The 24,300-nt window shown below is 45.5% G+C and overlaps 1 protein-coding gene across 1 annotated transcript in view; it reads left to right on the top strand.

Annotated features, from left to right (window-relative positions):
* Positions 1 to 24,300, top strand: part of SKIC3 (SKI3 subunit of superkiller complex) — a 2,336,627-nt gene that overhangs the window by 907,942 nt on the left and 1,404,385 nt on the right. Inside the window, exon 20 of the mRNA XM_069627646.1 lies at positions 5,238 to 5,376. Coding sequence (XP_069483747.1) covers positions 5,238 to 5,376 — 139 coding nt within the window. The remainder of the gene's footprint in view (positions 1 to 5,237; positions 5,377 to 24,300) is intronic.

Below are 24,300 nucleotides of genomic sequence, written 5' to 3'. Positions count from 1 at the left end.
GTGGGGAGCGCACACCGAAAATCTGCACGCGAGAGGCCTTTGGCTTCCGACGGAGAAGTCCCTCCATATCAACGTCCTGGAGCTCCGTGCAGTGTTTTGGGCCCTCAGGTCCTTCCTTCAAGGGCAAGGTGGTGAGGATCTTCACCGACAACACCACCACCATGTTCTACATCAGGAAGCAGGGCGGTACCAGATCCCCAGCCCTGTCCAAGGAGGCGCAGGATCTGTGGCATTGGGCCGTCGCCCAAGGGATGTTTCTGGTGCCGTTTCATCTGGCAGGGATAAAAAACACCATCGCCGACTCGCTCAGCAGAGAGCTGCGCTCGTGCCACGAGTGGGAACTACGACAGGATCTAGTGGACCGCCTCTTCCGACGGTGGGGCACTCCCCAGATCGATCTGTTCGCGACGGCGACGAACTCCAAGTGCCGGAGGTTCGCCAGCAGGTTTCCCCAGCCGAGGAGCGTGGGCGATGCTTTCTCGTTCCCCTGGGAGGGCCTGTTTCTATACGCGTTCCCTCCATTGCCATTGCTGATCCGGCTCATCAACCAGCTCAAGAGGTCACGGTGCAGGATGATCCTTGTCGCACCTGCGTGGCCGAGGCAGATATGGTTCCCGGACCTTCTGGACTTGTCAGCGTCCCCGTCAATCAAGCGGCCAGTGGACGCGGATCTTCTCTCCAGGGAAGGAGGCGCCATCCTCCATCACGACCCGAAGTCGCTGAACTTGCAGGCCTGGCTCCTGCAGCGTTAGAGTTTGGAGGATACGACATACCGGCCGACTGCAGAGAGGTTCTTGCAAAGGCCAGTGCGTCCTCAACTCTTAAATGCTATGGACACAAATGGAAGAGGTTCTCTGTCTGGTGCCACGCACAGAAGATTAACCCTCTACGGATTACGGCTCCACAGGTACTGCCATGACGCTGGCCAAGGCTGGACTGGCGCACGCGTCCATCAAGATTCATCTTGCTGCGATCTCCCGATACACCAGAACCACGGGGCGGACGTCTTTGTGGTCTCATCGTCTGGTGAAAGAATTCATGAAGGCACTGTTCAGATCGTTCCCGCCGGTGAAGGCTCCGGCCTCGGCGTGGGAGCTCAACGTGGTGCTGACCAAGCTCATGGGACCTCCGTTCGAGCCTCTGCACTCGGCTCCGTTGAAGTTCTTGTCGTGGAAAACAGTGTTTCTTGTGGCCATCACCTCCGCACGACGAGTGGGAGAGATCCAGGCCCTTTCCTGCAAGCCCCCGTACTTGACTTTTCACGACACGAGGGTAGTGCTCAGGACGCACCCCTCCTTCATGCCCAAGGTGCCGTCGGACTTCCACCTCAACGAACCCTTGGTGTTGCCTGTTTTCTTCCCGTCGCCTTCGTCGCCGGTCGAAAGGTCTTTGCACTCGCTGGATGTGGCTAGAGCGCTGAAGTTCTACGTGGACCGCACGAAGTGTTTTCGGAAGACGTCACAACTTTTTGTGAACTTTGGACCTGTCAATCAGGGGAAGGCTCTCTCAAAGGCCTCCATTTCCAGATGGCTCTCCGGCTGTATCATGTACTGTCATCGGTTGGCAAACCGACAGCTGCCTGGCCGTCCGCGAGCCCATTCCACCAGAGCGATCGCAGCTACCACGGCGTTCCTATCTGGTGTGCCCTTGATAGACATCTGCAGGGCTGCTACGTGGAGGTCGACGCACACCGTCGCGAAATTCTACTGCGTCGATCGGGATTCCAGGGAGGAGTCCAGGGTCGGCCAAGCAGTGCTGCGCAACCTGTTCGCCTAAGGTGAGCCTGGTGAGGAGGTAAGAATTGCTTAAGGTTGAGTTTGATGTAATACTTAATGTTGAGCCTTTGCCACCTCCCGTGGTTGTGCATGTGTGTACTGCTATGTATTCTTTATTCATGAGCATGTGAATCCATGCCAGACCCCATGCTGGAGAAGGAACAAGTTACTTACCTGTAACTGTTGTTCTCCAGCATGGGTCTGGCATGGATTCACATGCGAACCCTCCCGCCTACCCCTCTGCGGCTCTTCACTTGGTCATACTGCCACTTCACGTGCTACCAAATCTGAAGATGGCTGCCAGAGGCGGGGCTTAGGTAGAGGGCAGTCATTGGCTGTGGTCATTATGACGCAGAGATCAGTGATTGGTTACTACTACGAAAGACAGATCAGAAACTAAACTGATACTGATTTTTTCTTTACCGAGGATTCCCAGCCTGACGACGGGGAATATTCATGAGCATGTGAATCCATGCCAGACCCATGCTGGAGAACAACAGTTACAGGTAAGTAACTTGTTCCTTCCCCCAGGTGGTGTAATTTGGCCATCTTCCAAAGATTGTCTAGCACAGCGGAAAAACCCTGCTAGGGTGGACAATACCCCAGGCATGTTTCAACCTTCCCCCTGGTTAATCAACCTTACCTAGGGCGTTTGATTTTGCAAAGTCAACTCTCAACCAATATCAGGATTACTTTGAATCGGGGAATGACTCACCTGATAAATCATTTTGTCCTTCAGGACACAAGTCGTCTGTATACTGACGCAACCAATGACGTTGTGTCTGCGTTTCTTCGCTTCCGCCTCGTTTCGGGACCCTCACCTCCTTGTTCTCTAGCCGGGTACGTCGATCAGGGATCAGATGTGTGCAGATCTGCAAAGGTATCTCTCATCTCTTCTACAGGGCGCCCCGAACACCTCTTGATCCCGGCTCGATCGTGCCGTCCTCGCCGTTCTCCGCCTTTACTCAATTATAAAGTATACAATGGAACAAGTGGGGGAGGGGCCCTATTCGGGCGCCATCTTGAAAGGGGCCTCTAGGGGTCCCTTACGTCTATGGAAACAAGGCAAGTCACCACACAAGATAGATACGCCAGACACAAGGTTGTATTCCCAAAGCTAGGGTTTATTGCAAAGCAAATAGTCTCACGCCCCGCGACGTGTATCTCTAGACCTCGAGAGACGCAAGAGAGTGAATTACGTACATCAGTTACATATATACAAAATGCATATCATACAATCAGCTATGACATGTTTAACACCCCCCTTTATTGGGTTTCTTTGAACTCGATGTGATGATGGACACTTTCGAGAATTATGAGACATTCAAATATCTATTCTAGTAACAATATGCAATTTTGCAAGTGCAGAGGCATCTTTTAGTTGTTGAACAGAACACAGTGCTTCTGTTCTTGGAAGCGAGCTACATACGGGGGAAGAGTCACATTCCAGACCTTGCTATCTATGAGGTGCTATTCGTGTCCTGGGAGCCGACACGCTCTACAGGGCTCGGTAAAGGGGGGCCGTAAGAAGAGCATAATTCAAGCCTTTAGCTGCTTTATTGTAACATATTCTACCATATAATGAGACTGGCTGGCAGCTGTGAAATGATTAAATGCCCTGCGGCTCTGCTCCAAGGCTACATTCGGGAGGCATTCCTTCCTGGCGCTGCCTACGTTGTGTTTCAACGAACTCTTATTAGCCTTGCGGCCCTGCGGCCTTGTCCTTTCACGTTCAGACAACAATATTAACAGTCGAGCAGTGTAAGCAGAAAATGTGCTGCGAAGCAATAAGAACAGAAAGCAATGAGCAATTGTTAGAAAACAAAATGGCGATCCTTGTTACATCAAAATGGCCGTTCATTGGTAAACTCGGAAACCTGTATTTCTATCGTATCGTGTATGAGACGGTTGGCCCACGGCCACCAAAATACGTTTGCCATCAATCATGAGAGGTATCAATTTTTCTAGACTGACAATGTAAGCAGGTAGTCAGCAAAAGTTCATATATACATAATTACAGAGTCAGAGTAAAATACAATAGGGAGCTAGGTATAGAAGTACAAGCAGTCGGAAATTCCAAGGCTAGTGCAAGTATGTTAGTCATAATGTCTTTGGATCATAGCCAGTTAAGGGTGTTCCGTCTGAAGCTATAGTAGGACTGATCTATTCTGAGATCAAGATGGAGTGCATTCCAATGCTGGGCAGCTTTTACTGGAAAGCTGTTTTGACCTGTTTTTTTTTTAATCTGAATCTAGGTATTTGTAGGCAGTGGGAGTTGGCCGCTCTAGAGGGGCGGGTTGATGTTCTTCTGACTATTCTATCCTTGAGATAGGGTGGGGCTGCGTTATTCAGACATTTGAAGGTTAGCAAAACAGTTTTGAGGAGGATCCTATCGCTGATTTTGAGCCAGTGATGATCTTTTTGTTGGATACATGTTCTCTGGTCGGTAGGTTCAAGGCCGGTCTAAGGGCGTTATTTTGCAGTGTCTGGATTTTGTTGATGTATTTATTAGCTCCCAGATATAGGGCGTTGCAGTTATCCAGTTTGGATAGTATTAGGGCATTAGCTAGGATAATACAACTATATTGAGTTAGGAATGGCCTGCAAGATCTAATAAGTTTACAGGTATAGGCGGTAGATGAAGCCAGAGCATGTACTTGTTTTCTGAAGGTTAAGGTAGAGTCAAGATAGAAGCCTAGCGTCTTCACTTCTTTGGCTACTGTAATTGTGTTGCCATCGATGTTAAAGCTGGAGTAATTATTGTCAAGTTTTTCTAGATTGGCGGCAGAGCCAAGGATCAGGATCTCTGTTTTATCGTCGTTCAGGCTGAGGCCATGAGTTGCCATCCATGCCTGAATGAGGATGTATATTTCATTTACCAAGGCCGTATCAGCAATGAAGTTGCCCGAAAGGGGAATGAGGATCTGGGTGTCATCTGCGTAGTTTGTGTAGGTGACACCCAGTCTGTCCAGTTTGTCAAATAGGGGCTTGGTAAATACCCCTATTGTATGTACAATATCTATGTAAAACAAATGGTTTGAATACATTTTTTTAAAGCACGTCCGGTTAAGAGTAAGGCCAATAACTACACTAGCAGCTACATTATTGATAAATCCTTTTATTTGTCAACAGTCCAACACTGCTAAGGTTTGTGGTTATGGTTTCTTCCCTCCCTACTACACATCACACATTATGTCAGATGTTTGGCTGCATTAATGGGACACCCGTCTGCTACCAGCTACATAACTACGTTTGAAATAACAGTTTTGAAAAGCAGTTTCCAATTGTGTTATTAAAGGTGGTACCCTCTACTTATGAACCCGATTTGATCTCGTTTAAACATTTTTTTTAAAGGGTCTTGAGGTAACCTTTTAAAGACAGAATGGAATTTGTCAATGTAAACATTCATGTTTCCAAGAGTGTTGTTTGTTCTTTTAATTGAAACACAATTTGCATTTCAAGGTGTTACGGCCGAGCATTAAAACTGCAGACTTCAGCAAATCTCTGGTGCGACCTTGGGATAAATTACTACTATCAAGCAAAAAACTTAACAGAAGAGCAAAAGAGTAATGCAAGGGAAATACTTGAAAAATCTTTACAGGTATTCATTTTACTGGTATTTTACATTTTAAATCAAAATAATGTGTCTTACATTTTACTGTATTGCTTTTTGTGTTATGTGCACTAGAAAATGTCATCTATCTTCCATAATGGGCATTATATATTTTTTTTTGTAAAACGCTTTTTATTAGTTTTCCCAAACAAACAAAAGACGAAAGTCATTTCTCAACATTCCATCATGATTGAAATAAAATTTCCCAATAGTAACAACACGAAGCATCATAGGTAGTATGCATCCGTGCTTGTGGCAGCATAGAAAACAATCATCGCCCAACGGTATGATCATTCGGCATCCACCCATTTTATTTTACAGATTTTCCATAATTTATCAGGGCAGCCCCTATCCCTGTACATCTGTCCCTCCATTTCCATTCAGCTATTCATGTCCAGAACCCATTTAGACACTTTAGGGGTCTCGTTTGCCCCCCCAAATCATGGCAATATTTATTTTCGTAATTATAAAGGTATCATATCATGTATTGAAGATAAACAGCTTCTCATATCTCGAATAGGCCGCCTTTCCCCCACCCCCCAAGTTCCAAGTAGTAGCAATTTTCGGTTCCATCGGGACCGGCTGTGACACTACAGTCGACATTTTCCCTGCAATTTTCTTCCAGAAGTTCTGAATCTTCAAACACAACCATATAGTATTGTAGAACGACCAACCCCAATGCAGTGCGACAGCATAGACATTTTTTAAAAAATGTTAAAATGCATTTACAAGGTATCATCTCTTTTTATTTCGAAAGAGTTATACCTTCCATATTTTATTTATTTATTGTGCATTTATTAGGCACTCATACAGTAAGTCAATTCTGTTTCAAAGTGCCTCAACGCAATTTACAAATATATATATTTATACATCACTCTTTTTACAATTTTACAAAAACAAAATGTATTCCATAAACTATTGATCAGGTTAAATAAAGTGCAGTTCAAAGGCCAAACACAAGCCTTCTCAACCCAACACTTCCCTATGCCACAGTCTCTTAGGCTCCCCCTGACCTTTTTTTTCCACTGTGTCTATTTCTTTAAGAGTCCTATGTAGGAAGATCGTCAATGCAATGATTAATGTGGTTCTCTCTCCACCATTTGTCCGCAGTGTACGACTTCAGTTCTTCAAATAAGCCACCCAATACTTGTGTTCCTAAGGGTGTAAGGGCCTTACAGAATAGGACCAGATGTTTTAGGGTTTCTCTCTCCCACTTCAGTTTGCATAGTCTGCAGTCAGTATATCTCTTAGGCCCTTTATCTCTAGATGCCATAACCTCCTGGGTGGGATATAGGTTCAAACGGAATCTCATGAATTTTGTTCTTATTGCTTATCTTGGACACCTTGACAGGTATTTGGGAAGCATGTGATAAGGACCCCTTGCTACCCTCTTTTGGAAACATATTTTTGCTTTACTTGCTTTATCCTGTGTCAAAATCCAGTCCTGTCACCAGATCATAGTTTTCACTGAATCCGGATTGGTCATCAGCTGATCTTGTGTTGATGTTACAAGGTCCAATGTCCCCATACAGGTTCACTTGCAGTCTGGCAACCCACAGTCTCTCGCTCCCTGTAATGCCCTCTTTAAAGTCCCAAAACCTCTTACCCCAATGCTGTGACTTTCCGCAAGAGTGCAAGATATTTCCAACTGATGTGCGCTTGGAGCGAGATTAGACCCATCTCTTGTCTTACTACTGCCATAGGGAATCACTTTGGAAGGTTCAACAAGCTTTTCCAGTAGGTTCTTTCCAGGGAGTCCCAGATTTTTGGAGGTAGTGCCATGAATGTTTCTGCTCCATACGTTACTATAGGTATTACCTTTAATTTGTAGAATGTTAGTGCTGAGATAATAGAACATTTTCCATATTTCCTTTGAATCAGCTTTCCTTGGGAAGTTAATGATTTGATGTTATTCCTCACCATACATTCTGTAGAGGCAGTGTTTATGCAACCCCCCCAAGTACACAATTGAGGTTTCTTCCATCAATCTTTCATTTTCCCAGTGCCAGGGTTTTTCTCTTGGCCTCCTCCTCCTGGGTTGACCCAGGGCTAGGACCTTGGATTTCTTCAAATTTATTTTTAATCCGTTCTCAAGAGTATACTGTTCCAAAGCTTTTAGTTGCCTATGAAGGCCCACATAGGTTTGGTCTGTTAGTACCAAATTATCGGCATACAGTAGATGGTCCTACTTCACCCCATCAATATTAGGTGGAAAGTTTTATTCAGAGCGTCCGGAAGGTCTGGAAGGAACAAGTTAAACAGGACCTGCGCCAACGGACAACCCTTTTTTAGGCCTCTTGCTGTTAATATTGATGCTGACGGGGACCGCTCCTTGGTCTAGTCTGATTCGAAGATTTGTGTCAGTGTGCAAATCTGTGATGGCCTCCAGTAGATCTCCCGGGCATCCCCACTTTGACAGTTTAGTCCATAATCTGCTTCTGTCCACTGAGTCAAAGGCTTGCGCCAAGTCTATGAATGCCACAAAAAGTTAGCCTTTGGATTTTCTTAGGCGCTTCTTCAAGAGGTTGCTCACAAATAGATTGAAGGACATATTCATTCCTTTAACGAAGCCCGACTTTCAGTGATCCAGCCTGCCCGATCCCCCAGTCAATTTTTTCAGACCCACCAGAATTAATTTACCAAAGACCTTGCCACAAACGTCCAAAAGGGCTATGGGGACTCATAGCATTGAAATAGAGGTATCTGAATACAGGACACCCCAGAACTTATATCTCTGTACGCAGACGATGTGTTGCTGTATGTTACTGTTCCGCAATATAATCTGGACCCGATGATGCAGGACATTACACGATTAGGTGCATATTCTGGGTTCACTGTAAACTATGGTAAATCGGAAATATTCCCCCTCACGGACACTCCTCGCCCTCGTATACAGTCACAGCTAAAGTCTCCCGATGGATTGAAATATCTAGGTGTCATAGTGACTAGGGATAAAGAATCCCTTATGGCAAATAATTACACCTGCTTGCAAAAATATGCAAATACTAAAATGTCTACCTGGGCTCGGGTGCCCATGTCTTTGGCAGGGTGGATGGCTCTGGTTAAAATGATACTGGTCCCCAAGTTACTTTATACATTTGTTAATGTCCCTATCTGGCGGGGGAAGGAATTATTTTCTAACCTACACAGGAGTTTATCCCAATTCCTGTGGCACACCGGCGCAGTGCGAAAAAAGTGTTCAGATATGGCACTTCCCTATGCTCTGGGTGGATTTAACGGGCCTAATTTAGAAGTATACTGACTAGCCGCCCAAACTCAACACGCTACCTACTGGTATTGGAGCGGGGCAGCCCCGCCACATGTCAAACTGGAAAAAAAGGCAGCAGGAAATGGGGAGATGATGTCCTTAATACTTGATAGGTCGTATAAAGAAGAATGCCAGCTGGACCAGGTGTCCGGGACGCATGGAAACGTATATTCATTAGACTGAAGATTGCGATCCCATATTACCGCTGGCTCCCATTATGGAACCACCCACTGCTACCCCCACACAAGTGATTTGGCAATTAGGCACCAATGGGAACCTCAAGGCTATTGCACTATTGGGGACCTGTTTGTGGAGGGCGAATATATGTCATCGGACAATTGCAGAAATGAACATATGTTAGCACGAGTAGACGCCCTGCAATATCACAGAGTGCAGGCTGCACTTAGAGCCAAATGGCGAGGGTACCCAACTGAGCCCCCAGAAACTAAACTGTTGTTATATATATAGCGAACTCAGCAGGCTGCCGCCATGTATTATCCATCTTGTACAGAGAAGGACTGGACGGTTCACAGAAAAAATGGGATACTGAGCTAAAGTTAACATTTTCAGATAAGCATTGGACCGCAATGTGTAAGCTCACTGATGAGGTAGCCATGAACATGCGTTTAAAACTGGTTAAATACAAAATACTACATATGCTACACCACACTCCTCTTAAACTCCAGAAAATGTGCAAAAATGGTAATGGTTTATGCCCGCCCTGTGGGTCGGAGACAGCAGGTACAATATGCTGTGGAACTTTCTGGAACGGACACACTTTTGGGTGTCAATTTATGCAGCACTAACTGATATGGCGGACACACAAATACTGATGTCCCCATTGTCTGCTATGTTCAGTATGTGGCAGAGCACAGTGGACAATAGTCTTAAAGCCCTGTTTAACATTGGTTATTTAGTGGCCAAAAGATGCATATTGAAAAAGTGGAAATCCAGTAACCCTCCCTTATTTAAAGAATGGTTCAAAGAATTGACGTGGATCAATAATAATGAAGAACAATATATACTCGGATGGCCCCAAGCGGCGAGACACAAGGACATCTGGGTTGAGTTTAGAACCTATTTGTCTAAAGTTCGACCTGGTGGCTGATACTGCGAGGTGAACAGCTGTATGTATCTATGAACATAATGTATTACTCTGTGTAAACAACTGCTTGGCAAAATATATGTGTCACCATTCTAAGCTGAACTTAAATAACAGTTTTTAAAAAAATTTAAAAAAGGGGCTATGGGGTGGTAATTGCTGGGATCTTTTCTGTCTCCTATTTTAAAGATGAGGACTACGAAGGTCTTCCAGGACAGTGGGACCCACTTTTGCTTCTTAACATAGTCAAACAGGGTTGCCAGAAATTGGACCCAAAGTTCTGCTTCCTCTTTCAGGTGAGCATTTGACAGCCCATCCGGGCCTGGGGCTCTTGACCATACCATATAGTATGGTAGAACGACCCCAATTCAGTGCAATAGCGTAAACCATTTGAGTCATCTGCCCGGGCCCACCTGCACAGTGCTTCCCTTGTGTAATAGGTTTGGTACAACATTTTCAGATGGAACATTCTGAATCTGCCTGGGATCTGCACCTCACAGGGTGCCATGAGGGCTTCCTGCCATTCCTCTGCCTCTAAGGGACCCGTGTGTGCCTCCCATTTGTTATGAAGACTCATCAGGGGGCATCTGTTGAAACAACTGAGCACCTGGTATACTGTTGAGATAGCTTTCCCGGCAGAAGTTCAGCAGTTATGTTGCATAATGAGCATTATATTAAGGCATGTGTTTAACATAGATGTGTGTAAACAGATTATACATTTCTAATGGAGTCCTCTTCTTAGAATATCCTTTAGACATCAGAGTGGATTCAGAAATTCTTAATCTAAAGCTTTTCTTAGGGTGCACACTTTTTACTAGCTCTCTTTTTCTTGACCAACCAACTGGCTCAGCTGCCAATCGTGCCCCCCTTAGACTCTAGACCCGGAGCATGCTATCTACAAAACACACATAGGATGCTACACCTGCCACGCCCCCACCAACAATGGCTGAAGCAGCTAAAACTTATTTCATTATAATTCATAATCATTTAGTTTACTTGCCAACTTTCTGGTGATAATTTCTCAAAGACTATTTTGGTATCACTGTATACCATGGGATGCCATGTGTCGCTGTTGTCCTTCCTAGTGTCCTTCGCCCATGCTCCTCCACTTACCTGACTGCTGATCCTTGTCCTGGTCACTGTTCTTACCCTATTTCCTTTCCATTTACCACTCTTGTTAGGTTCCAAAAGGAGCCATCTTCCACTCTTGTGTTGAGAAATACTTCTGTACTTTAATCGATCTGTACAATATGGACATTCCTACACTCACAATCTTTCCTTTGTTCAATCTCTTCATATCCCCATTCACAGTCTTGATCCGTTTGTAGAACTCAACTTATATTTTTTGCGCTCTTGATATGCGTTCCTGCAATTCACTCAAAAGCACCTCATCACTTTTTGAGGGGTTATTTGCCTAAACTGGGTTCAATTTAGAATGAACCTCTTATCGCTTTATTAAGTGGCTGGGTGACCCTCCTGTCACAGCATTGGATGCTGACGTTATCCTCCATATCTTTTCACTAACAGCTTCGGGAACAGCTGTACTCTTTCAGTGCTCAACCACCCTGGTGAGCCCCCATTAACACTTTCTGAGTCCATTGCCCTCTGAATGGTGCACAACTTTAAATTTCTGCTTAATCTCCTTTCAACATACTTAGCTACTTCTACACTCCTGAATTATGGAGCATTGTCACAATCTCTTCAGAGTAGCATTCCCTTTCAAATATGCTCTTCAGAAAATAGATCTCCACCATTTGCTCTCACTAGTAACTTCATTTCGGGACACTTAGAAAAGTAATCAACATTGACTATTATGTACTTCTTCCTGGTCGCCAACACATGATACAGCCCTATTATGCCTGATTCCAGGCACTACATAGACCCTTGCAATGCAGGAATGGGACACAATGGTTGTTTCTGCAGTTCCATGCACTTGGGAAAGTTCACCAAAGGCCAACACACTGTCCCTAGGCATTGTGCAAGGAAGTTCAAACCTAGCCACCAATAGCCTTCACTGACCTTCTGCTTGGTGGCAGTGATTCCAGGATGACCTTTGTGTGAAAATTGTATAAAATATTCACTGGCAGACTGTGGAGACTAACTTGTAGCCATGACCCATGCACTATTTGTATTTATTTGAAAAATAACCTTTCTTCTATTGACAAATCTTATCTTCCCAGAATACTGTAAAGTTCTCATCTACCACTTTCTTCTTTGCCTACTTGACGCACGCTCATTGAATTTCCTGGCTTATACCACCAGTAATTATCAGCCTTTTCAGTTTTGCTGGTGCTTGTGCTGGCCAGACTGTTACTAAACAGACCCATTCTAGGTGGATCATGCTTTGCAATTCTGAATGCTGCAGTCTGGCCACCAAGAAGGTGCCCAAGGGTTTTGTGGGCCAATTCTGCCAGAAGCCTGGCAGCGATCTTTGCCATGCAGAGCAGTGTACCCGTGGTGCATATCTCTTATTGGTGGCTATTTGGGCGTCTCTGCGCACGTTTGCCAAACATTACTGATGTTATTCATTGTCCTTTCAGGACATCTGCTTTGGTCGCACAGTGCTCGAGAGTTTCCTGATGTAGGTGATAGTCCCTAGCTCTCCTCAATCCTGCAGGTTCTGTACTGCTTTGGAATCCTTCCTAAGATAATGAAGGAATACATTAGAAGAAAAATGTTGCTACTTCTGTATTGTTCTCTGATGGATTAGTCCTTCCTCCCACAGATTACTCATGGCCCTTTCAACACATGTTTAGATACATGTAGCATAGCATGTAGTTCTCTTTCCACTGCAACTCAACTAGAAAAATGTGAACCAAACTGATGCCATGGGATGCAGCCGGCTTCATATAGACTGCCCATGGTGTCACCTTTGGTGTGATGGGTGCCAATGAATCTGTGTATAGTGGACGCAGAGCCACATTGCATCTTCTGGTAGCTGAAAACAATGTCCGAAGCTACTCTGGTACCTGGAGGATATTTTAAGAAGAGGAATCCTTGGGAGAAAGGACTAATCTATCAGAAAGCACATTACCGAAGTTATGCAATTTGGTGTTCTAATACTGAACACGAGCCTGGTTATTTGTGTTTTAGGAAAGGTCAGTAAAAGATTAATTGGGTAACTTCCTCTACTAAAGCCCCAAAAGGAAATGTTTTGTATTCACCGCCAGGCAAGCCCTTTCTTCCCGAGGACAGGCTCTACACATCCGGCAGATGGTCACCAGATTCCAGAACACCCAACATCTGCCAACAGGGGTGTTACTATGTCTGGAAAAGATCCGGGGCTACACTAATGTCGGGACTGTCGAGACTTGGGGCTAGCTAGTCTTTTGGTTTTAGTTCCTGAGATTATATCTAGGGCTACAACCAAAAGATTCGGGGCTATAGCCCCCTCAGCCCCCACCCAGCAATGCCTCTGCCCGCCAACCCTAAACTTTCTCTGGTTGCTAGGCCTCATGGCATCCTGCATTTTCCTGGTGGCAGGGACCCGTTTGAGGATGAGATCGCTCCCATGTGCACTCCGATCTCAATAGTCGCAATTCTCTGGCGGTATGACAGACCTGATTCAAGTACCGAGCAGTTGCACAGGATATCCTGTGGTAGACTTGCAGGGAGAACGTGATGGCGGAAGAACCATTTTGGCAACCATGGCCATCGACAACCGTAGTAACGGATGCATCGTTGAATGGTTGGGACGCTCACCTGAAAGAGTTGACAGTAATCAAGCTGTGGTTCCTGGCAGAGACAAAGCTTCACATAAACCTGTTAGAGCTGAGGGCAGTCAGATTGGCGCTGATGTCCTTTTTGCCCACCATACAGTGAAAGACTTTCCTGATCATGACAGACAGCACAGTGGCCATACACTACATCAACAAGAGGATGTTGCAGTCACTCCCCTTGTGCAGAGAGGCAATGCATCTCTGGTTCTGGGCATTACAGAACAAGGTCTCCTTATCAGCAATTCACTTAATTGGGAAGGAGGATACAACGGCAGACACCATGAGCAGGAAGGCTCGGTCTCCCACGAGTGGGAGCTGTGCCAGGAAGTCCTTCTGGAGAGCTTCACTCTCTGGGGAACCCCAAAGAGAGGGAATTTGAGGGATGCATTTTTGGTGGACTGGAACTTCCAACTCCTGTATGCGTTCCCACCAATTCCCATCATTCCTTAAGTGATCACCAGGTTGAAGGGGTATGGAGCAACCATGATCCTGATTGCCCTGAACTGGGCCAGGAGGATGTGGTACCTGGAACTTATGGATATGACTATCTGCCCTCCACATTGTCTTCCCCCGAGGCCAGATTTTTTTTAAAAAAAATGTCTTTTACATATAACTGTAAATTAACAGTCGTCATGTCATACCGGGCAGTTAGATAACATGGTATTAGGGATAACAAGGTAGACTGCTCAACACAGATCATTGCATCAATAAAACAACAAACACAGGTCTTTTGGTCTTTCATTATCAGGGCATCCGGCCACATCCGACAATGGCTAAGTCACGCTGCTCCCTCCCGCATTAATCCGCCTCCACTCTCCCATATCCGCAGACAAATATGTGCCTCTCCCTCAGCACATTTGCATTACAATTGTAAACATGTTCAAACTCAGCTTCTCTGCATGTATTTAAAGTGTAGAGTAATCTCATCATGAAAGGTGAAAATTGACGAGGGGACACCAGAAATTTACTGGAGTTTATCATCTGTTGCTCGGCTAACTTTTATTAAGATTATTTCCCAGGCCTACTACCTTTCTCATCAGAGGGGGCTGTTTCTTCACCCGAGCATACACTTAACCTGCAAGCTTGGCTTCTGAAACGCTAATGTACAGGGATTGGGACTTTCTGGAAGACATGATGGACGTGTTGCTTTCGGCCAGGCCAACAACAAAGTCTTTTTACTGCTGCCGTTAGAAATACGAATGCAGCTGGTGCAGAGCATAAAATGTCGATGCTTTTCTATGCAACAAATCAAAGTGTTGTCATTTCTACTTAATTTGGCAAGACAGGGTCTTCTGGTCACCACAGTCAAGGGCTGTTTAGCAGCGCCCTTTATTTTTAAGCACACGCCTGAGCAGAGGTCATATTTCATGATTCCTTTGTTGGTCCAATTCTTAGGTCTTACTAACACTTTCCCTCTGAGCTACCACATGGTGCGGGCATTGGACTTACCTTGTGTTGACATTCCTTATGACTTCTCCATTTGAGCCAATGCATTTGTTCCCTCTGTGACTTCTTACATGGATTTCTTGGCCGCTACATTCTTAGTTGGAAGGGCGCGTGAATAGCAGGCCCTGTTTCGCCAGCCACCTTTTACGAGACAAGGGACTCTTAGGGTATGTCCTTTATTTATTTCATAGGCCGTTTCTGAGTTTAACTTTTTTCAAACAATTTGTTTGCCAGCTTTCTATTTACCACCTCATCCATCTGGGGAGGAAGAGCGACCAAATACACTCAATCCCAAAAGGGCTCTGACCTTCTACATTGTTTGCACGAATCAATTCAAACTGGAAGACCCAACTTTCCATTGATTACAAAGGCCTAAAAAAATAGACAAGGGAGTAACAAACGATTTCCAGATGGATTATGCTTTGTGTCTCTGAATGTTACACTAGAGCGGGTAAGCAAATCCTTGACGGGTTCAGGGCACACTCTACTAAGGATATAACTACCTCAGCTCTTCAAAGAGGAGTGCTGGGGAAGAATATCTGTCTGCGACAAAGGTTTCCATAGATACGTTCGCAAAAACACTATTGCCTGGATACCCTATGAGCCAATGAGTCTTGTTTTCGCAGAGCTGTCCTTCCACAGGTAGTGACATAATTGCTGCAGAGTTCGCTCTTGCCCTCTTCCACAATGTCTTACTGCTGTCGGAGTCTATGGGCCTCATTACACGGAAGGCGGTGAGCCATGGCGCTATTAGCACCATGGCTCATGCCGTTAAAATACCGGCACCGCCTTGGCGGAAAGGGGATTTACCGCCCCATTCCAAGGTTGGAGGGGCGGTAAATCCCCCTTCCGCCATTGCCCTTCCCCATTCCCATTTCTGCCCCATAGGGCTCTATGGGAATGGGGAAGGCGCTAATTACGGCACCGCTATTTTGCGGTGCCGTAATTAGCTCCGAGGTCCCTTAGCGGGTTGGTTTCTAACGCCTGCAAAAAGCAGGCGTTAAAGCACCAACCCGCTAAGGGACCTCGTAGTAAGGCGGTAATGGTTAATGGTCACCGTTACCATTAACGGTGGCCGTTAACCATTACCGCCTTCCGTGTAATGAGGCCCTATGTCTACTGCAGATACTACAGGCATTCTGCTGCATAAACTTTCAACAATCAATGCACCTGCTGCAGATTAACAAATTACTGACCCCTGGTAATGTTCTTTCGAGTGGATTGTGTCCTCCAACGTATTCCTCATCTTAGATGTATTCCATCCAGCTTTAGCTGCTTCGGAATTTTTTTCTCGGCAGATGTCGAGTCGATGGTCCCTCGAAGGCCTCGGTCAAGGGTGACGACATCGGGTGTATAAGTAGCACGTGCGGCGCCCGTTAGCCTCAGTTCCGTTTTTCCGCAGTATACGTTGCTTCAGAGATTTGGCGCGCCTCGAGTTCTGTGAAGAATAGTAAATAAAGAATATGTCCTCGTCATCGACGCCGTCCACGAACCCGAGATCAGGTTTCAAAAAGTGCAAGTCATGCGGTTCAAAAATGTCGATTACAGACCCACACCGAGAGTGTTTGTGGTGCCTCGAAGAAGGCCACGACATGGAGGCATGTAAGAAGTGTCAGGCGATGATGGGGAAGGCCTTGTGAGAGAGGAGGGGAAAACTACAGGTAGGTCGTAAATCTGACCGTAAAGCCTCGAGCGTCGAGTCGAGGTCCCGTGAGGAGAAATCTCCTCGACACGAAAGGCATCGGTCTAGATCCCGAAGCAATTCCCATCGCTCGTCGTCTTCGACAAAAAAATCGAAGAAACAACGCCACAGGTCCCCCTCCACCTCGTCCTCGGACGAATCCCAAAAAAGGATGAAATGTCCTACTAAACATTGATCATCCGAAGAATGGGAAGCATTCAGGGTCAAAATGATGGAGGTGTTCGAGAAAGCAAAGCCTCGGTCCGCGCCTTCCTCGGAAGCCGGCCGGGAGTGTCATCGCTCTGACACTCGCGTGCCCTCGAGCCTGGGTGATCGAAAGAGGAAGGATAGAGAACCCTCCAGGACGCCGAGTGAGAAAAGCCGCTCGAGTCGAGTCGACCACTCGAGGTCACCGACACTGTCGAGACCGAACACACCTCGAAGGGCAAGTCTTCAAAGAGCGCCTCAAAGCCGGCGCCGTCGAAGACGGGTATTACGCCAACACCATCGACACCTCTGTCGACGTCAACCCCGAAGCCCTCAATGCCGAAACCTCCAATTCGATAAAATCAACGAGAAAAAGGTAAAGAGAAGGCTACAAGACCTGTAATGCCTTCAGGACCCATTAATACTCCTCCTCCATCTCTCCCAGAAAAGGTTTTTAAACCTCTTCGTAGGAAGGACTTTTTCAAGTCCCTGACCTCAATTTTTGAGGAACAGGAGAAATCTGATGAGGAGAATGTACCTTTTGGGCAAGAATATGGCACCCCAAATGTCCCAGAATACCTGATTTCAGAAGATAGCAAGATGAGGGATTTGGTTGAATCACTGCACAATGCGAGTGGTATTGATACATCTCCTGAAAATGACTTTGGTAGAACAGAACTAGGAGAACATGCCAGTCCGTCAAACCGTCAGCTAATGACAAAGATAATAGATTATTTAGGATGGGCCAGACCTCCAGCCCAATTCATCCAAGATGATCTAACAGGCATATTGGATCATGGTCCTACTGAAGACCCAATACTACCTTTATACGTAGCCTTGCAAAATAGGGTGGGCAAAAATTGGGAGACTCCGGATTCTATTCCGCCAGTGAATAAATCCCTTACTTCAAAATACCGCCCTGCCAGTAGCGATCCCGGCTATTTGTCTAAACATCCCACTCCCAAGAGTTTGGTCATACGGGCAGCCACAGCTTCTAACAAACTGGCGTACCCTTCTATCCCTCTGGACAGGGACGATAAGCGTAGGGATGGCTGGTCACGGAAGGCATTTTCAACTGGGAGTATGGCGTTAAAATCAGCCAACTCCACATGTGCCTTGGCAAAGTTTCCTTACACTCTGTGGGAGCGCATTGCGATGGCGGCGGAGCACATACCGGAAGGGGACAAAAGGGAAGGATTCCTAGCCATCGTTAGAGATGGAAAGGACGCTATGCAGGAATCCCTTGAATCTGGATTGGACACTGTAGATAGTGTGAGCAGGTCCATGGGCACTAGCACGGTAATGCGCAGATTTGCATGGTTACGGAAGTTGGATTTCGCACCAGACGTGCAGAACCGTCTCCTGAACATGTCCTTTGACGGGTCTCACCTTTTTGGCAACAAGGCTGAAGAGAGCCTTGAGAGGTTGCAGACCTCAAAAGCAGCTGCCAAGTCTTTGGGAGTTGCCATCAGGGAACCTCAGCCTTTTCGTGCACCAGGTCAGTATTGGAGGGGACGATCCTATTGTTACTACTCCTCATATGGAAAGGCGAGAGGAATGGCCAGTCAAAGGGGCCAGAGAAAGGCCACTCGCGGTGGATGAGGAAAACGCGCAAAGCCAGCTCCAGCTACAGCCTCTCTGCCATCAGCGGCTGCAGCAACCGCCTCAAAACCACTTTGCGAAGTTGCATCACAAGACACCTGTAGGGGGCAGTCTGTCACAGCATCTGCAAGAATGGCGAGCCATTACTTCAGATGTTTGGGCACTAGAAATAATAGCCCAAAGTTACTGCCTTCCTTTTCTAACGCAACCTCAAAGCAATCCACCAAGGAGACACCCTTTGAAGTTTTCAGACTCGTTCCTACAGCAGGAAGTTTTAACCCTGCGGGAGAAAGGTGCTATAGAACGGTACCTGCAGCAGAGAGGAACAAGAGATGATACTCCCCTTATTTTCTGATCCCCAAAAAGGACGGAGGACTGCGACTCATCCTGGACTTAAGAAACTTGAACAAGTTCCTCAGGAAGGACAAGTTCAAGATGCTTACCCTTTCTCACATCTTTCAGGCCCTTCAACTCCAGGATTGGTTGGTGTCATTGGACCTCCAGGATGCTTATTTTCCTGTGCCGATTCATCTCAAGCACAGAAAATACCTGAGGTTTGTAGTTGGCGACTCACACTATCAGTTTTGAGTCCTGCCATTCGGATTGACCTCCGCCTCGAGGGTCTTCACCAAACTGATGGTAGTGGTGGCAGCACACCTCAGGAGAGGGGGGGATTCACGTCTACCCATAACTGGACGATTGGCTGATCAGTGCACGTTCGGCCGAACAGGCACTAGATCACCTGAAAGTCACCTGCCACTTCCTCCACAGACTGGGCTTCTCCCTCAATTTCAAGAAGTCACAAATGACACCTTCTCAACGGATCCAATATATAGGAGCTGTATTCGACACATCCCTGGGAAAGAGCTCGCCTCGCAGGTCGAGGGCTCAAGACATTCTTCAGATGATTTCCAAATTCCAAAATGCCCATAATCTTCAGGCCTACGACTTCTTAAGGTTACTCGGCCTCATGGCATTCTGCATCTTTCTGGTGCCAGAGGCACATCTGAGAATGAGATCCCTTCAATGGGCTCTAAAGACTCAGTGATCCCAGTTCTCAGGTCGAATGACGGATCTTCTCCAAATTCCGAACAAGGTTCGTCAAGATCTTCTATGGTGGACTTGTTCAGAGAATATCCTGAAGGGAGAACTTTTTTGGCAACCATGGCCGGAGATCACAGTATTGACGGACGCCTCACTCAAGGGGTGGGGAGCTCATGCAACGATCTGGCAATCAGCGGTCGTTGGTCTCCATCAGAGTCCAAATTACACATCAACCTTCTGGAGCTGAGAGCAATCAGACTAGCGCTGAAAGCTTTCCTGCCATCTGTCAAGGGAAAGAAATGTCCTGATAATGACGGATAAACAGTGGCCATGCATTATCTGAACAAAAGAGGAGGTGTAGGGTCACTACCTCTGTGCAGAGAGGCAATGGCTCTGGTATTGGGCAATTCAAGAAGGTATCTCTTTAACAGCAGTTCACCTAGCCGGGTAAGAGAATATGACGGCAGACGCTCTAAGCAGGCAGAGCACAGTGTCCCACGAATGGGAACTGGCTCAGGAAGTCATTCAAGAGATCTTCGCCCTTTGGGGAACCCCTCAAGTGGACCTATTTGCGACCGGAATCAACCGGAAGTGCGAAAAGTATTAATCAAGGGAATTTCCCCCCGAGAGGAGCCTCGGGGGACGCGTTCGTGTTGGAGTGGAATTTCCCACTATTGTACGCGTTCCCTCCGATTCCCGTCATTCCTCAGGTTATCAGGAGACTGAGACGCTTCGGAAATCACATGATCCTAATTGCCCCGGATTGGGCCAGGAGAACGTGGTACCCGGACTTTCCAGACATGTCCATCTGTCCTCCAGTACGTCTTCCTCAGAGAGAGAACCTTCTCTCTCAAATGGAGGGTCGAGTTCTCCATCTAGAGGTTAAAACGCTCAACCTTCACGCTTGGTATCGGAAAGGCTGAGATACAAGGATTGGAACCTTCCAGATGACGTCACAGAGGTGTTGCTTTAGGCAAGAAGGCCAGCAACAAAGTCTCTATACCGTTGCCGTTGGAAAAGGTTTTGCAACTGGTGCAGAGAAAAGAATGTCGATCCTTTTCTATGTTCTATTCCGGAAGTACTGTCCTTCCTCCTGACCCTAGCACATAGAGGTCTAAAAGTTGGAACCATTAAAGGTTATCTTGCGGCGCTTTCCATCTTCAAGCGCTCGTCGGAAGAATGCTCCTATTTCAAAATTCCTTTGATTGTGCAATTCCTAAAGGGACTCACTAATGTGTTTCCTCCTTATCCATTTCAAGTGCCAATTTGGGATCTCAATCTGGTACTAAAATTCTTAATGTGTGCCCCTTTTGCGCCTTTGCACACTTGTCCATTAAGATTACTGACATGGAAAACTGCTTTCCTAGTTGCTTTAACATCTGCAAGAAGAGTGAGCGAATTGCAGGCACTGTCTTCTGGGCCACCCTATACTGTGTTCCATAAGGACAAAGTTGTGTTGAAGGTTAAACCCACATTTTTACCAAAGTGGTATCTGATTTTCATTTAAGTCAGAGAATTGTTTTACACACATTCTATCCTCCACCTCATCCTAGTAAGGAGGAGGAAAGATTACACAGGTTGGATCCAAGAAGAGCTTTAAGCTTTTACATCTCCAGGCTTTCTAAGCTTAGAGTGGACAATCAACTGTTTATCGGCTACACAGGAAGGAAATTGGGTCAATCAGTGACAAAGCAAACAATATCACGCTGGTTTGTGCTTTGTATTTCAGAATGCTACAGATTAGCACAAAAAGACCCACCAGAAGGTTTAAGGGCTCATTCCTCCAGAGGCATCGCCTCTTCGACGGCCCTACAAAGAGGTGTTCCTATAAGGTCCATTTGTGAAGCAGCAACTTGGTCCTCGCTGCATACTTTTTCAAAATTCTATAGCCTGGATGCTTCCCAGTCTAAGGAGCTGAATTTTGGTAAAGCAGTACTATATTCAGCCATCAATGGATATCAAAAAATCTAACCCCTCCTCCAGAGAAATTGTCCATACTGCTTTGGGAGTCCATCTAAGATGAGGAATACGTTGGAGGACACAATCCACTCGAAGAACAAGTTACTTACCAACTGGTGACGTTCTTTCGATTGGATGTTCCTCCACCGTATTCCTCATGGCCCTCCCAACCTACCCCTCTGTAGATTTTTCTGGGTTATTGCCACTCTAACTCTCGCAAGGCAAATACCTGTCTGCCGGCACAGTCCACACAATGAGAAATCAATAAGGATGGTGGAAAAACAGAACTGAGATGACGTCACCCTCGACGGAGGCCTTCGAGGGACCATCGACTCGACGATATGATGCACGGTGCCCTCTGCTGAGATTTTTTTTTCCGAAGCAGCTGAAGCTGGATGCTGGATGGAATACATCTAAGATGAGGAATACGTTGGAGGAACATCCAATCGAAAGAACGTTACCAGTTGGTAAGTAACTTGTTCACCTCGAGTTGAAAAACTAGAGGTAGTCACCATGATCTTGTGAAACTGACTCTATTACTAGAAAAGTGTAGAATCAAATCGAAGTGGAGCATTAACACAGAGGTGACCTCAGGGTGGAACCGGCTACGCCTTAGAACATTATGTGACCGCTATTCGAAGACATCATATGATATGACTATGGGTTGCAGTTATGTGCCTCTTTTGAGGTGGTTTTTGTAAAATTGGGTGTAGTCTAAATCATACACATTATAGGACCAAGCACGTCTTTGATTAAGACATTCAAATAAAGGAAAAAGAGCTTTGATATGATATAGCTTCATTATATCGACAGGAAAAACCAGTTAAAAAATCAGCTATAAGAAAACAAAAGCAAACATACAAAAACTGGATAAAATCACATCGAGCAATAATGGCCCAAAATGATGCAGAACAAATCTTGATGGCTCTTGCAAATATGGATACTTGACAATTATGGTCCTTGGTAAATGATACAAATTGCACGCTAAAATCTACCACAATAAACGCAGTCACAGAAGATGTATGGACAGACGTCTTTGGATCCCCATATGGCGGCAAGCACATCTTGGGATATAGACTTTACAGAAAATGAAATCTTGGCCCTGATCAAGAAAACAAGTCATTCGAGAGCCCCTAGACCCGACGGTCTCTCTAACTTCATGCTTAAACAGCCACGCGAAGAATGGGGAATATTTTATTTTGAACTCTTTGAACCCTTTAACAGAATTGGCAGACTTGGAAGAATCCCAGATTCTTGGAAAAAGTCAATAATAATAGCGATTTTCAAGAAGGGCTCTCGAGCGGATCCTAGAAACTACCGCCCTATTGCCCTTCTTGATGTGTTGAGCAAAATGGGCATTGAGAGTAGGACAATCTGACGCCAAACAAATTGGGTTTGTCTAAGGAGTTGGCTATGGCTTGAATTTGTTTCTTTTGAATATTTTAAAAGCAAGAGCATGAACCGAGAGTAAGAAAACCTATATCGCCCTTGCCGACTTCGCGCAAGCCTTCGATAGTGTGGATCGCCCTTTATTATGGGCAAAACTGGCGTTTTGGAAATTCCCTCTACAGTGACACGTCTATACAATTAAAACTAAATTCAGAAGATTTATTGTAAAAGGAAATTAGGACTGTGAAGGGTCTAAAACAAGGATGCCCACATGCAGCAGAACCTTTGAATTTATTCACCTATGATATGAAAGATTTTGTGAATGATCAAACCTCATAACCGCCAAAGATAAACAGTGAACCACAGGGGTGTATGTTATATGCCGACGACTTGATTTTATTAGATCAAACCGAAATCGCCCCTGAAGCGTAAATTGAACTTGCTGAACACATACATCAATTCCAGTGGTCTCAAAATTTATATATCTAAGTCAGCAATTATGGTCCTTGAAAAAACAGGAGGATTTAGACGGAAGATCAAATTTAAATGGAATTTTGTCAAAGATCAGATTTACCAGATACCCAATGCAAGATACTTGGCCGTTGATATGAATTCAAACATCACCGACACCCAAAGAACAGCAGATTTAAAACTCAAAGTAAAGACCCTGACAACTCAAGACAGACGCATCCATCGTAAATTTGGTAAATTTTCTTTAATACCGACAATTGACTTTTTCAAACGGAGAGTCTGCCTAATTCTAACATATGATGCAGAAACCTCATTATGCACGTCATGGAAAATTTAGTCCACATTAGAGGGCATCTTCTGGAAAACGATTTTAAAGCTCCCTCAAAGTGTCCCAATCAGTATAATAAGCCATGAACTGAGCCTACACTCTCTTTACTAGACAGGAGTGTGGAATTCACTGGCATTGTACCGGATAGAAGACTCACCGAGCCAATTCGATATTTTGAAAGTTAATAATGATAAGAACACAGATTGGACCCTAAAGTCTTGGCTGAAATGGTGTGCTGATCTTCTATCAGATGCCGAAATGTCTATTGATATGCTAATAGCTAATCCAGAGGCAGCAAAGAAAACTATCTGGCTCAGAGGCTGGATCACAACAGAGTCCGGAAAATTTAAATATAGTCTCTATTCGACCATAGCGTCTGAAATCAAAGCATTGAACAAAGTTCCTAAGTACTTGTCCAAGTTCCCATGCCATGTAAATTGAGCATTATTTCTGAGATTTAGATTTTAGATTCAACATCTTTCATACTAAAGAAGTTCTTAAAGCACTCAAACAACTGGGAGGAGATAATGAGGCATGTCGTTATTGCAGCGAATACAGAGAAACATTGAAACATCTGCTTCTTCTCTGCTCTCATTTCAAATCCCTAAGAACAGCCCATTTGGGGCCTCTCATGACTAATTTTCAATCGACGAATGTGGAAGATTGGTGACAAGAACTTTGTGCAGGGGATAATCG

Source organism: Ambystoma mexicanum, chromosome 6p, assembly GCF_040938575.1.
Source record: "Ambystoma mexicanum isolate Mex_15411 chromosome 6p, UKY_AmexF1_1, whole genome shotgun sequence".
Taxonomy (NCBI): domain Eukaryota; kingdom Metazoa; phylum Chordata; class Amphibia; order Caudata; family Ambystomatidae; genus Ambystoma; species Ambystoma mexicanum.
Note: the sequence above shows the minus strand (reverse complement) of the source record. Positions and strands in the feature narration are given on the sequence as shown.